General features: G+C 55.0%; 1 protein-coding gene across 2 annotated transcripts in view; it reads right to left on the bottom strand.

The window, feature by feature from the left end:
- SIN3B (SIN3 transcription regulator family member B) overlaps positions 1 to 15,311 on the bottom strand; it is a 40,912-nt gene that overhangs the window by 6,502 nt on the left and 19,099 nt on the right. For both annotated transcript variants that reach the window (XM_044774223.2, XM_044774234.2), the window contains exons 6-14: positions 14,676 to 14,798; positions 13,404 to 13,493; positions 12,859 to 12,977; positions 7,668 to 7,875; positions 6,744 to 6,860; positions 5,316 to 5,554; positions 4,332 to 4,515; positions 3,066 to 3,669; positions 2,383 to 2,552 (exon numbers count right to left, since the gene is read on the bottom strand). In XM_044774223.2, coding sequence (XP_044630158.1) covers positions 2,383 to 2,552; positions 3,066 to 3,669; positions 4,332 to 4,515; positions 5,316 to 5,554; positions 6,744 to 6,860; positions 7,668 to 7,875; positions 12,859 to 12,977; positions 13,404 to 13,493; positions 14,676 to 14,798 — 1,854 coding nt within the window. The remainder of the gene's footprint in view (positions 1 to 2,382; positions 2,553 to 3,065; positions 3,670 to 4,331; positions 4,516 to 5,315; positions 5,555 to 6,743; positions 6,861 to 7,667; positions 7,876 to 12,858; positions 12,978 to 13,403; positions 13,494 to 14,675; positions 14,799 to 15,311) is intronic.

Raw genomic sequence — 15,311 nt, 5'->3', positions numbered from 1 at the left:
GTGTGAGTGGCCTGCCGGGCACTCCCTGTGGCCCAGACACGCGCCTGCAGACACCGGCCGTGGGCTCTTCCCGCACGTCCCTGCACTGAGTGAACACCACGACATGGGGAAACTTGGGCCTCATCTGGGGCCTGGCATGTGGCAAGCTCCCAATGTGCACTGGCTGCTGTTACTGGAAACAAGAAACGCTAATGAAAAAAAAAAGCGGCAAAAAGTGTGGACAGGGCCCTGCCAGGCAGGTGACAGACGTGGGCGGGCAGGGCCCTGCGAGCATCCAGCCCGGGCACTCGTGTGGGGATTTGGTGGGGTCATGCTGGGGGGTCGGCGCCCCTAGGGCTCCAGCTGACCAGCTCTGTTTTATCCCTTCGCTCTCCCTTTTTTAAAAATAGGTCTACAGGAGACATTCGTGAAGAAAGGGATGTTTCCTAAAGCATTAATCAAAGCGCCTGATCTGGTCCAACCCTCTGGTGCTGCAGATGAAGCCACTGTCACCAGAGCTGTGGCCTGTTGGAGGAGCCAGAGCCGAGCCCCAGCCTGGGTGTACAGTACTCAGCCCTGTCGTGTACCCCTTGTCTGCCCTCCTGGAGCTGTGCGCAGGGCCCCGCATGTCCTCTCTCCATGCTACCCCGTGCCCACCTCCCCATTACCTGACCACAGTGGCCATGACTGCAGACAGTGACGGGAGGGACAGAGACCCAGCCTGGCCCCCAAAAGGAAACGAGGAGGTGGCCAAGGACAAAAGGGTTAGGGTGTCAGAACACAGCCATCAGTGTTGACAAGTCATTGTAGCCAGAAGACCTGAAGCCCCCGACTCGTCCATGGGGAAAAGCAGCAGGAGGCGTGTCAGGTTCTCCAGAGCCAGCATGTCCAGATGGCCACAGAGGGATGACAAGGCACGGATCCCTGAGCCACTGGGGAAATGCAGGGTAAGCCACAACTCGATCTCACCGTCCCCTCAGCACAGGAGAGACGAGAGGGACCACCGATCCTGAGTACTGGGCAGGACGCAGAGTGTGCCGGGAAGCAAGAAGCTTCCACCGAGGCTGGCTGAGCCTGCCTGTGACCCACCCGAGGGGAGTGGAGGCAATGCCAGAGACGCACAGCCCTGCTCCAAGGGCCCCAACGCAGGCTAGTTCCCCGGAATCCTCCTAAGATGAGGATGAAGGAGCTACGGACATCTCTTCAGAGAGGCATCTCAAAGGATCACACTGTCTGGATGCAGCCAGACACGCTGTGCACTTCCATTCACACACAGCTCAAAACCAGGGAGTTGACCGCGTCAGAAATCAGGGCAGTGGGCGCCCATGGGTGGGCAGGGGCTGGGAGGAAGCGGGAGCGGGGTGTCCGCTTGTCAGCTACACACTTAGGATAGGGGCACTTTTCTGTGTGTTTTCCTTCAATAAGAAGTTTGAAAACCTGGAAGGAAACGCTGTTTCTAGTGAGTGCCTCTGGGTGGGAGCGTAACGACATGACTCTTTCCCTAACTCCTTTTCCGCTTCACAGCGAGCAGCCTTACTTGATCAGGAAACTCCAGCGGGAATGAGAAGGACGCAGCCCGGGACCACGCCCGTCTCGCCTGCGGCTCTGCTGTTTATGTTTATGTGACCAACTTCCTCTCGCTGCCGTTTAGCTGTGCGGGACTTTCCGCTACTATAAACTATGCTGATGGACGTCACTGCTATCGTCCCCCTGGAGAAGCGGGCTGAGGTTCTCCACATGGTGTCAAACCACCCTCATGAAAGGTCTATCAACAGGGCCTCCAACAAACCTGTGCGCACGGGTGTTCACAGCAGCACGCTCGCAATCACCAGGGTAGGGCAACCAAGTGCCCATCGCCGGGTGAGCAGATGACAAAGCGTGCTCCAGCCACAGTGGACCAGCGCTCAGCCACAGAAAGGGACGAAGCTCTGACACACTTTACGACGTAGATGAACCTCGGAAACCTCATGCTGAGCGAGAGAAGCCAGACACAGAGGGCCACACAGTGCGTGATCCCATTTATAGGAAACATCCAGAACAGCAAATCCACAGAGACAGAAAGCAGACTAGTGGGTGCCAGGGGCCGGGGAGGGACTGCTCATGGGGACGGACTCTCCTTTTGGGACGATGGGAATGTTTTGGAATTAGAGCTGATGGTTCTATAATGTGAATGTGCTGAATGCCACTGAATTGTACACTTTAAATGGTGAATTTTATGTTATGCGAACTCTACCTTAACTAAAAAACAAAAGGTACCGTCCACAGGCCAACTGCACAGCCATGAGAGTGATGGAAGGGATGGTTTTCAAAGCTGGGGACAGGCAGGGACCCACAGGGAGGTGCGACCGCCTCGTTTCCGCGCTCTTGTTGGCCCGCTCACCCACCGGCCCTGCGCCCACTCACCTGCCGCGCGATGCTCTGCACCAGCTTGTCCATGGTGAAGCCGACGTAGGCGTGGATGGTGAACATCTCGCGCAGGGTGTCCTCGTACTGCGTGGGGTCGATGCTGCCCTCCAGCAGGCTGCGCACCATGTCCAGGAAGGCCGGGTAGTACTCCTCCAGCTCCACCTCACCTGCGGGAGGGCGGGGACGCGGTCACCAAAGGCCCCGAGGCCCCCACGGGGATGAGTCTGGGCTCTCCAAGAACACACGGAGCCCACACTCGCCGCCGCCCGCCACGGAGGCCTCCTGATGCTGGCCTGCAGTTCCAGGACGGCAGCTCAAGTGGGCAGTGGTTCCACGCGGCTAGGCGTGGGGAGAGGCCACTGAGAGCGTCACAACCCAGGAAGACGGGCAAGAAGCCGCCGTGGCTGTAGTCTGGCTGGTGTGGCCTGCGACGCCCGCCTCCTGGTCCCATCAGGACACTCCAGCCCGAAGCGGTGCTGCCGCTCAGGAGGCTGGGGAAGGGTACTCTGTGTTACTTTCGCAACTTTCCATTTGAAATTTCTCATCTGAGCTAACAATTATTTCAAAATGAAAAGTCAGAAAAAGTGAACGTTTCCGATCACAGGCTACCCACGCTGCCGGCCGCCTTTCTCCCCTCCCGCCGCAGACTTGAGGGCCCCGGCGGAGTCTCGGGGCCTTACTTGGCTGCTTCAGCCGCAGCTCCATGGCAGGGTCGTTGCCCTTCTCCCGGCGGCCCTCGCAGAGCAGCTTCTCCCTCTCCTTCTCGGTCCGGTACTCCAGGAGCTGCTTCTGTGCCTGGCGGTAGATCTTCAGGAGCCTGGAGCACAGGGTCTGGTGGAGGCGCAGGAAGAAGTACCAGTTGTTGTTGGCGAAGAAGAGGCTGTAGACGTCGTCCAGGGGCTTGTGCTGCGGCGGCAGCTGCTCTGAGGCCGGCGCCGCGCCCGTGGCCCCCTTCTCCTCCGGCGGGCTGCTCTGTGGCCCCGGCGCTGGCTTCTTCCGCTCCCCAGGGTCTGCGCTGTGCCCCAGGGGGCTCCCCCGGCCCTCATCGGCAGAGTCCTCAGACGCCCCCAGCTCCAGCTGCTGGGAGAAGAAGAGGCTGGGCACGAATTGGTGCACCAGCTGGTGGATGGTGCCCTGGTCCTCTTTCTGGATGGCTGGCTGCCGCTTCACGTAGTAGCTGATGAGGGCAGCTGCGTCCTCCAGGATCTGCCTGTCCTCATACACGAAGATGAGGTGCGGCTCGCTGCAGGGGGCGCCACGGCCCTCCGAGTGCTGCTCCTGGTGCTGGGGACAGGGCAGCCATTAAGGGGTGGGGCGGCCCACGGTGACAACTCAGAGCCAGGCCAGGGCTGCGGGGCCCCAGTGGCTCCCCCTACGGCTCCTGCGAGTAACTCACTCCCTGCACGCATTTTTCAAAGCCCAAATCCTGGAAGCCCCAGAGCCCAGCCCTGCCTCCGCTGTGGTGCAGGTCCTGTGACCCGAACACACCAAAGCTGCCAAGAGGGCGCGATGTGGCAGCTGGAGGCAGAGCCCAAAGGCCTGCAGCCCTGGTCTCCTGCGACTGGCCTTGGTAAGTGGCCAGTGCTCATCCCTCAGTTTCCTCACTGCTAGAATCGGGACAGTACCAGTACCGCGCAGTACAGTCCGAGCAAGGGCCAGATGCGATGCTCCTTCTGAGTTCTAGGGGGTCCTGGGACATCATCAGCAGTAGAGGAAAGCTGCTCGGTCACCTAAAGGCCCACGGTGGGGGCCTCTGCTGACAATGGCAGAGCTGTGCAACCCTCCTCCCCGGCCGGCCCTAGGCTAGGTGCCACAGAAACATCCACCTTCCCCGCTAGCCAGCCCTGCAAGGGCGATGCTGGGCAACAGAGGCAGAGAGCAGGCAGCCTGCCCGAGGTGGCAGGGCCAGCGCCAGGACGCAGCCGGCCCGCTCAGCACGGCCTCACCTCGTCATAGACGCTCTCGATTTCGTTCAGCAAACTCTTGGAACGAAGGGCCTTGGTGTCGTTCTGCTTGAAGTTCACGGCCTGGTGGTCCAGGGACTTGAGGTACGCCTTCTCATACTGCTCCCGCCAGATCTTGTTAAAGCCCTGCTGGGCCTCCCGCCACTCCTCCTCCTTGGCTTTCAGCCTGTGGGGGCCGGAAGGACTCAGCATGGGGCTCAAAAGGGGACAGCCCAGGGTGCCCACCCAAGCCATCCCTGCCCAGGACCAGGCTGTCTCCACCCCGCAGGCCCAGCTGAGTGCGTTCCAGACTCGGAACAGCCAGCTCCTGGCCTGCGCAGCCAGTTCTGTCTGAAGAAAGGAGGGCGGGCGGGAGCAATGGCCCCATAGAATCAGCATGGCCGGTTTTATGGTTTCTCAACATCACTACCCCAGCACCTCCTCCCTGTCTTGGCCCACGGCACCAACCACACTCTGTGCAGCCACTGGCTTGACTGCAGGACTCCCGTGCTTGACTACAGGACTCCCGTGCTTGACTACAAGGCCCACGAGGGAAAGGACTGTGTGGGCCTTGCTTAGCTCTGTAACCTCAGGGATGGGCACAACACCTGGTCAAGGGTGGCTACTTAATCAATACCTGTTGACCAGTATGACTAGTATGGAAAGACCCCCAAAAGGTGTTACTAAAGAAAAAGCAAGCTGTGGTACAGGACAGTCCCATTTATGCTTTAAAATAATTACTTCTCATGTTCAGACATGATTATGTACATGGCAGAAGATTCTAGAAAGACGGACAACCATTAACACAGTTGTGCTTTCCTCTCAGGAGTGGAATAGGGAGATGAAGGAAGACTGGAAAACACAGTAAGCCAGCCTGAGGCCCCGGGACTCCCTCTTGCGATTACCCGTGACAAAGAGCACTAATGCACTCCTGGGGGGCGGGGGGCTCCCTTCAGCAGGGCGGGGCAGCCAGAAGCCAGGGGACACCTTTTCAGGACGACGGGGACGGCAGTGACGGGGTTTTTCTTGAGGCTCTCGATGATCTCCGGAGCCTTGTCGCCATAAATACGGTGGATGGCCCGGCGCTGAATCACCTCTGATGTGCCCCCGAGACAGTCATCCAGACGGAACTTCTCCTGGTCTTCCGGCGCCATTCGAGAGAGCTTCTTCTGCACGCTCTCCAACACCCGGATCGTGGCCAGGTTGGTCTCCAGGACGACGTCTAACTACGGAAAGGAAGGCAGGAAGGGGTTGGCCAGTGGGCAGGCAGAAGGGTCATATGTACAGAGCTAATAAATCCCACATCTCTCGGGGGCAGATAATGGACATCAGAAAGTGGCAGCCCTAATGAGGGTTCAGCGGCTAATTACACGGGTGGGGTCCAGACCTCGGCAACAGTGACAACCAGGGGGAGGCACAAAGGCAGGACCTGGTGCTGACAGACCGATCTGTGGGATGCTCAGCACTGGTGGACTCATCTGAGGAGGGAAGAAGTCCCTGGGCTGACCCCCTCACAGGCATCAAAAGCACATTTCACCTGGCAATAAAAAGGAAGGGACTCGGGGCACACACAGCCCCCAGGATGAGTCTCCAGCCCATGTGCCGAGGGAGGAGCCAGGCCCCAAAGGTTACATACCATGTGACTCCATTTCTACAAGCTTCCTGAAATGACAGAGTGATGGAGATGGAAGACAGGACAGGTCAGTGGCCACCAGGGGTCAGGGATGGGTGGGGCGGGGAGGGAGGCACCAGGCTGTAAAGGATAGCATGAGGGCTCCTAGTGGAGGAGGGGCCGGTCAGCATCTTGGCTGTGGTGGTGGATACATGAACCTCCACAGGTGAGAACCGCCAGAGCTAAATACACATACACGCGCGTGCACACCACCAAACACACGCACACACAGACGTGCACACATGAACACAAATCCAACTGGGGAGACGTGGATGAAAGCGTGGGTTGGGTCAGCGTCAACATCCCGGCTGTGACACTGCACCCGAGATTTACACGTTGTTACCACTGGTGGAAGCGAATGCTGGGTCGCTCTGTCTTATTTCTCATGCTGCATATGAATCTACAAGGATCTCAGAATAAAATTTCACTGAGAAATACTAATTTAACTTAATTTTAATTAATCAAATTTAAATATATATATATTTTAAGAACAAAAAGGAAAAGCATCGTTGCCTAGCCAGCCTAGAGGCCAGCAAGGCAGAAAAGGGATGCTTTTAGGAACTGTCCCCTGCTGGAAAGTGCCAGAATCCCTAATACTCAAAAGGATGGTGGGGAGGGAGGCGAACAGGGGAAAGTGAGAAGGTAGTGCTGTGAAGGGGAGAGAGGCATGCACCCCAGGGCTCCCCGATTCTGGCCAGGACCGAGGGTCAGCCCAGAGGGCCCCACAGTGCCAGCACACGCACCTCAAAACGCTCGTCCTCACAGCGGTGCAGTTGCTCCTCGTAGGGTGTCTTTTTGGAGCTGACGAAGGTGGAGTCCTCCGACCAGGAGGGGAAGGAGACCCAGGTGTCATTCAGCACCTGTGCCAAGAAGAAATACTGTCACCGGCACGGCAGCCCCAGCGACCAGAATTGTTTACTGTGTCCCCCGGTATAGAAGATACAAGGATAAGCAATATCACCCTGAGTTTACAGGAGATTACCTTATCGTACAAATAGTAAAATTAATTTTAAAGTGATCTTAAAAGAAAACATGACTTTCAAGTGAACAAACCATACTACTTCAGGGGATGGCAAGCTTTCTCTGTAAAAGGTCAGATAATAAACATTTCAGCTTTTGCGGTTATCCAGTTGTCCTGGTAAAGCAGCCACAGGCAATACGTAAATGAAGGGGTGTGGCTGTGTGCCAATAAAACTTTATTTACAAACACAGCAGGTGGGCCAGGATTGGCCCGCAGGCTATAGTTTGCTGACTCCTGGAATACATCCTGGAATCTAGCATGCATTCTTGAATTCTGGAAATGCAGTAACAGTCTGTCCACTAACCCTGAAGAAGCGTTTCCTGGTCAAGCTAAAGAGAAACATCCTGAGGGCAGTGAAGCTGGGACAAAGCAGGATCAAGGCAGAAAGCAATCTAAGTCTAATGGAGGAATGTGCCAAACCCTGCGCTGGCACGGTGCTTTAAGACTTGCCAAAACTACCAGTTGGCTAAGAAACCGTCACCTCTGCTCAGGCATTTTGTTTCCACACATCCCAGCACCATTTGTTACACAGCATTTGGGGGGGCTGACACTCCAGCCTTTCATCTGAAGCATAGGGGGGACAGCTGTCTTGCAGAGTGGGGAGCATGCACCACATAAGCTGACATGAGCCCCTGGGGAGTGCTACCTCCTTGCAGATGGCCGTCCTCCCACTGCACTTGGGCTGCTGGTAGGTTTTGGGGAGCGCCCGGTAGCTGGATCCAATGCGCTTGCAAGATGCGTAGTCAATTTCCCGGCTTATTCCATCCCCGGATCTGTCGCTCATGGGCGGGGCAAATGACAGCTCTTTCACCCCCAGGAAGGACTTGAACTGTGCAAAGAGTTCTGGAAATTTCCTTCAGAAATAAAGACAAACAGTAAGTTGGAAACTCTGGGGTCTTCTAGGAATGATCTAGAGATTTTAGAATGGCTTCGTGTAGACGCCTGTGGTTAAAGATGGTCAGAATTCAACATCAAGGAGGAGGGGCAGAACCGAGTGTCGTTGCAGGCGCAAGTGAATATGCCACCACCACTTTGTCACCAACCAGGCCCCGTCACTCACAGGACGGCCTTCAGATAGTCTGGAAAACACAACCTAGCTGGCAGAAGCTGGGGTCAGCAATGTTCCTTGACTGGAAGAGGCTGGGCATTAGGCCAGGGTCCAGTAAACTATGACCAACCTGCCACATCTGTCTTTGTAAATAAAGTTTTAGTGGTACACAGTTGTGTCCATTTGCTTAATATTGCCTGTGGCTGCTTACGCAGGACAATGCCAGAGTCTCTAACCTTGGCCCTTTACAGATAAAGTCTGCTGACACGCTGTACCCCACTGTAAGGACCCCACGCCAACTCAGCTCACCAGGAAAACCACAAACAAACAGAAATGCAGGGACAGAAGACATCAACAAAATGAGGGCAGGGGACGTCTGCAGTTACAGCCAGGATAAACACAAATTGCACAATCTGGAAGGAACATGCCCCCGCCCAGCCCCCACTCCGGCTGTGCCATCACCAGAGGCCAGCTCTCTGAGCCACCGTGCTCAGCTGCCCTCGGGTCTGCACACCCAGCTGAAGCTTGCACATGCTAAGAGGGACCCCGCGGAGGTGAACACTAGCCCAGCCAGGTGTCACGCTGAGATGAGTGAGTGGAGGCCCACTTCGTCTCTGGACTTTGCTGCACACTCCTGGGCCCCGCCCAACCACACGCGCCCACATGTCCAAAGGGAACAGCTGACCCCAACCTCGCACTGCCCATCTGCTCAGCACCCGGCATTTCCTGTTCCTTTATTCTTCTCCCCCAGCCCCTTGACAACCCCAGGAGGGAGATATGGCCATTTTACAAATGAAGAAACTCTCGCTTTGCTGGTAGGAAGCAGAGGCCCGATTCAGACTCGGGGCTGGTCATGTGCCCAACCTGCCAAGGCCCACATGCCGCCCACCTACCCTGCCCCCAACCCCGGCCTCTCACCCACTGTAGTTCACCTTCCAGCTACAGTGAGTGCGTCTCTGCCAGGAATCGGGGGCATGGCACTGGCTTCTGGGCTCAGCAGACACACCTCGCTGCGAGTGAGCGCGTGAGCATGCCCTCCAGGTATAAAAAGCCAGCCACGTTTTAGCCAAGACTGTGCAACCCCGCCATCCTGCTCTGGGCCACTGTTGAAAGCATTAACAGATCTTCAGCAGTCTGGGAAAGTTAACCCAGGGAAAAGGTCACTGTGAAATGTGGACACTCAGGACCACCAAGGAGGCAGCTGCTGACAACCCTAGCTTGACCTCTGAGCACTGACTGTAGGGAGAAACAGGAGACAAGCGTGCATCGTTACCCACCCTGCTGAGAAAACCCTGGTACCTACAAGGAAGAAAATACTAAGCAGTCACTAAAAACGATCACATGCATTCACATTTGACACCGAAAGACAGCCAAGAGATGCTGAGTTAACAAAAAGAGAGGACGCTGCATCCCACTGACAGCACAACACCATTTACAGGAAACTCAACAGGCACACGCGTGTCCAGAGGGCAGAAGTGGGCAAAGGGCCAGGCTTCGGGGCCGGACCACCGGTCACCATGTGAACCTCTGTGAGATCTTGTCCCGGGGAAAGTGGCAGGTATGTGCTCTGGGTCGCAGCTTCCTCAGCTTGAAAAGGTATCAAAATACAGGAAATGTGTTTAAGTTCATGAGTTCATATAATGCCAAAAAAATGGGGAAAGAATACAATGGCCCCTTTGGTCCTGATGAGGCAGGAGAGTGACTCAGCAGCCTGACACTGAAATAAAAGGAGAAATCAAGCATCTCCCCGGGCCACGAAAAGGTGACAAACGTTGCTGAGGTCCTCTCTTTTGCAACCCCCAGTGAATGAATGAATGAATGAATGAACGAACGAACCACAGAGAGAGCTCAGCGGACACCAGTGCATCCTGATGGATAGAGCGACATGGGAAACAGGACTGTGGAGAAGGACGCGATGAGACCCACCGGCGTAGGGGTGCCAACAAAGAGATGGTAAGGAATAAAATGGGGGGGGGGAAGACTTGTAAGACAGATGCGAAAACAGATCCCAGAAGACGAGGTGGGACTGGGCGGGGGGGCTAGGGTGCCGGCCAGGGAGGCCGTATCATAACCAGCATGAGGAGGAGGCACTTTCAAGCTGGGAGGGAGCACGACCGGGATGGCACGTGGAGGGGCTTCTGGGGCTGGTGAAGGCCAATGTGTGGCCAGGGTGGTGGCACAAGGCGTCTGCCTAATGATGATTCACCAAACCATTCTTCCGTTGTGTGGTTTCCTGGATATGTATCTTACTTTACATTAAAAACTAGTTAAAAATTTTTAGCCAAGAACATACAATGGAGAAAGGGAAGCCTCTTCAACAAATGGTGCTGGGAAAACCAGACAGCCGCAGGCAAAAGAATGAAGGTAGACCATTATCTTACACCAAACACGAAAATAGACTCAAAATGGACCAAAGACTTGAAGGTAAGACCTGAAACCATAAAACTCCTAGAAGGAAATACAGGTAGTACACTCTTTGACCTTGGTCTTAGAAGGATCTTTTCAAATATCATGTCTACTCGGACAAGGGAAACCAAAGAAAAAATAAACAGGTGAGACTTCATCAGACTAAAGAGCTTCTGCAAGGCAAAGGACGCCAAGATCAAAATGAAAAAACGACCCACCAACTGGGAGAAAATATTTACAAATCATATATCTGACGAGAGGTTAACTCCAAAATATATAAAGAACTCAACACATCTGAACTACAAAAAGACAAACAACCCGATCAAAAAGTGGGCAGAGGATACGAACAGACATTTTCTAAAGAAGATACAGAGATGGCCAACAGGCCCATGAAAAGATGTTCAATGTTACAGAAATGCAAATCAAAACTACACTAAGAAATCACCTCACACCCATCAGAAAGACTATAATCACTAAGACAAAAAGCAACAAATGTTGGAGAGGGTGTGGAGAAAAGGGAACCCTCACACAGCGCTGCTGGGAAGGCACACTGGTGCAGCCACTGTGGAAAACAGTATGGAGATTTCTCAAAAAACTAAAAGTAGAAAAAACCATACGACCCAGCTATCCCACTACTGGGTATTTATCCAAAGAACCTGAAATCAACAATTCAAAGAGACTTCCCTATGGCCACTGCAGCATTACTCACAATAGTCAAGACGTGGAAGCAACCCAAGTGCCCACCCACTGATGACTGGATAAAGATGTGGTATATATATATATATATATATATATATATATATACACACAATGGAATACTACTCAGCCATAAAAAAGACAAAATCCTCCCATTTGCAACCACAAGGATGGACCTTGAGGGTGTTATGTATGTGAAATAAGCCAGACAGAAAGACAAACACTGTACGATTTTGCTCATTTGTGGAAGATAAACAAACACATGGACAAAGAGAATAGATCAGTGGTTACCGGCAGGGAAGGGGGCTATGGGGTGGGCACAAGGGGTGAAGGGGCACATCTGTATGGTGACTGACAGATAATAACGTACAATTGAAATTTCACAGTGTTATAAACTATTACGACCTCAATAAAAAAAAATTTTAATTAATAGGAAGGAGCTCAGGTAGCAGCTGCCCCTGGAGTTGCCTTCAGGGCTAAGGACGCCGCATCTGGGCACTCACAAGGCACACTCGCCATGTCCAAGGGGCTTTTCGTTTTTTTAAGATTGGCACCTGAGCTAACATCTGTTGCCAATCATTTTTTTTTCAATCTTCCTTTTCTCCGCAAAGCCCCCCAGTACACAGTTGTGTATTTTAGTTGTGGGTCCCTCCGGTTGTGCTGTGTGGGACGCTGCCTCAGCATGGCCCAGATCCAAACCGGGGAAACCCTGGGCCACCAAAGCAGAGCGCATGAACCCAACCACCGGGCCAGGGGTGGCCCCACGAGGGGCTATTTTAACAGTCTTAGGCGCAGAGGCCACCAGGAGCTTTGTGAAACCCTGTGTAGGAATGTTTTTGAGCCCCATTTGACAGCAAGGAAACTGAGGCTCAGGCTAGCCAAGAACCTCGTCCGCCGCGACACGGCTGGAGAGCCGCAGCGCACGAACTGTGTCGCGAGGCCGCCTCGCCCACCACCCGCGCCAGCCCTGCGCTGCCCCAGCCGGCTCTGCCTGCGCTGCCGCAGATGTGCTGAAGCGAGTTGCCAGCCCGCTAACGGGACTTCTCCCTGGCGGCAAGGGCACCGCGTGGTCATCTCATTCTTCCTGCAATTTCTGACAGTGAGAATTTTCAAAAGCAGACATCAAGTGACTGCAGAGGATTATGCCAGGTGAAAACAGCCGATCCTGGAGGGTGCACACGGCATGAGTCCGTTTCTCTAACGCTTTTCTTACAGAAGTTTGAGAGATGCAGCACAGGCAAGTGGCTGCTGCGGGGCTGGGGTGTGGGAGGCACGTGGACGCGGGAGTAAAGGTCAACACAAGAAGCCTTGCAGTTCTGAAGCTGCTCAGTATCTCAACTGTGATGGTGACTCGGAACCTTCACAGGTGACAGTCGTGTAGTCACATACAAATAAACACACACACACACACAGGGGTACTAGCGAAATAGGAAACCTGAAAAGACGGGTGGGTTACGTGAGTGTCAACATCTGGGCTGTGATGCTGACTACAGATGTCACCTTGGGGGGATGGTCCCCAGGATCTTTCTGTGTTCTTTCTTACAACTGCAAGTGAATTGATAATGACACCCATTTCACTTTAAAGACAAAATTGTAAAAAGCATGTGGCGTTTTTCTAAAACAACAACAAAAAGCAGGATGGATGGAGTCTGGAGAAGGGCCAACTTGCAGGGGAAGTGTCACTCACCCTAGAAACGGGCTGACGAGCTGGAGGAGCTCGGAGCCAGACACCAGCTCCTGGTTGAAGAGCGCGATGCAGCGGAGGAAGTTCTCGTACACCTCCTGGCTCTTCAGCACCCTGCGGACCTGCGGGAGAGCGGCTCAGGCCCAGCCCGCCCCTGCGCCCTCGGCTCCGACATCACTAGGTCACCAACACAGGCGTGCTCGAAAGCGACCGGCTGTGGTCTGCAGGCACTGCTCTCCAGGCAGCAGTTCGCAGCTGAGACAGCCCATGCACGGGGCCACCTTGCTGGCACTGCCCACCGACCCTGGCGGGAGCCCCAGCACCACCCCTGCTTTAGAGAAGCCACCCGACGGAGGAGTGGCAGGTGTGTACCATGAGCCCGGCTCGGCTCTGAGCTCCCCCTCCCACCTGACCACCACGCTGCCTCCGCCCATGACGGCTTTCACACTCCTTCCTCACCCCAGAGCTCCCTACACTCTCTGCTCCCCTCCTGGGAGCCCCCGCCCTGCAGCCGTGCACCGGGCGAGGCCAGCGGCCCACACGCTCACCTTGTCAAAGAAGGAGAACTCCTGCAGGGTCCCGTACTTGCCCACGGCGGCGATGGACAGGTCTTTCGTACCACGGAGTTTCATTTTCTTCTGCGGAAATAAATCCTGGCTGTCAATGCCCTGTGCATCCCCGGCAGCCCGTCTGTCTCTGTGAGTCTTAACGTGGCCAACATGGAACCATCGATGGACTCGCCACGGGACACTGGATGAGGTCTGCCCAGACCCCTGGGATGGACTTCTCAGGGAAGGGCGGCCATGACAGCAGCCTAGTCCTTTGAGAATCACCCACCTCTGCCTCTGTGACTCAGTGAAGGGTGAGGGGCACACCACCGCCAGCCCACGCTCTGGGGCCTCAACCTTGGCAGGGAAGGGCTTTTGATAACAGACGGGAGCATCATAAAGTTAGAGCAGCAAGGGAGAGGCGTCCCTGGATACAACATCAGAAACCTCCTCCCTGCCTGGGTCGTTTTGTCCCGTGGGCCATGAAGGTAACAGGAAGGGTACAGGAAGGGGACAAGATGATCCCGCAGAAGCCTGGGTTTTAGATCTCTGCAAAGACTTCTGTCTAAACTGGACTTGGACCTGAACTTGGCTGCTCTCCTGGGGCATCGAGGAGGCTACAAAACCATCTCCCCAGCGCCTGAGAACGATGGTGACATGTCACAGAGGACACAGGAGCCAGCCCAAAGGGGCCCCACTGGCCCAAACTGAGACAGTTCAGGCATCAGGACAAACAATGACAGCCATGGGTTGTAACCCTGAGTCCATATTGATGTATGTAACTAACTAAATGAGAATGAAGAGAAAGCTCTTCTTTACACTAGGAAGACAGCCAGTGAGTGCACACGGAATGATGGGATTAGAAAATCACTACCATGATGAGTGCTACAGGAGCTGGATCTCAGCCCCTTTCACCCCTCAGCAAGGCGCCTTGTGCAGTGACCAACCTGCACAACTGTACATGGTGGCCCTGCTAGTGAAAGAGTCATGATGGTGAAAAGGAGCAGACTGATCAGCATATACCATTTCTGTGGGAGGAGCTAACACTCCTTCTCGCAACAATCACACAAGCCAAGGGGAACGAGTAAATGGCACCTTAGAGGTGAGCCAACTTCCCAAGTCCCACAGGTGACGCATTTCAAGCCAGACCAGGATCCAGATGTGGCCCCCTGCCCCGGGCCTCTGCACAGTGCTTCCCAGGTCATCTACAGAGAAGACCAGGCCACTGGGTGTCCCCATACATGGACATCTATGCACACGGCTGACGGTTACCTTGGCGGGCGCAGACACGGGACGGAGAAGTGAGGGCCGAGAGCGCTTTTTGCTGTGTTCCAGATTCTTCTCGTGCTCGCTCTTCTGGACACTGTTCACCTCGCACGGCCCATTTCCTGTGAACTGAGGACACAGACATGGGAGGTAGTGAGTGCTGGAGAGACGAGGCCAGGCCCACAGTGCGGGTCCCCGATGTGTCTGAGCCCATGGAACCGCCTTCACCTCAGCCCACGGTGCCAGCAATCGCTGCCTGCCATGGGCCAGGGCCCTGTCTACATGCTAGGTGGGTCTGGTCTCGAGACGCTCTCGTTACTGGGGGAGAGACCTGTGTGCCCAGATCACCATGTCTAACAGCATGAGCTGGGAGAAGGCTCACAGAAGGTTGAGACAGACGAGGGTCCTGACAGGTGAAGGAGGGCTCAGGGGAGACATCGAGGCAGGGCCTGGGCCTGTGGGGGCTCACCCAGCAGACCACTGACAAGGGGGCTCCGACCATGTGTGTGAGTGCACCACAGAAAGGAAACGCATTTCAAGCAGGGGACTGGCATTCGCAAAGCCCTGGCAGCAAGAGGAAGCAGTGGACGGCCACCAGGTCCCTCGGGGACTCCAGCCAAGTCTGTACTCTTTCCTATGAAT

This window comes from Equus asinus, chromosome 10 (assembly GCF_041296235.1).
Source record: "Equus asinus isolate D_3611 breed Donkey chromosome 10, EquAss-T2T_v2, whole genome shotgun sequence".
NCBI classification, from domain to species: domain Eukaryota; kingdom Metazoa; phylum Chordata; class Mammalia; order Perissodactyla; family Equidae; genus Equus; species Equus asinus.
This window is presented reverse-complemented; position numbering and strand designations above follow the sequence as displayed.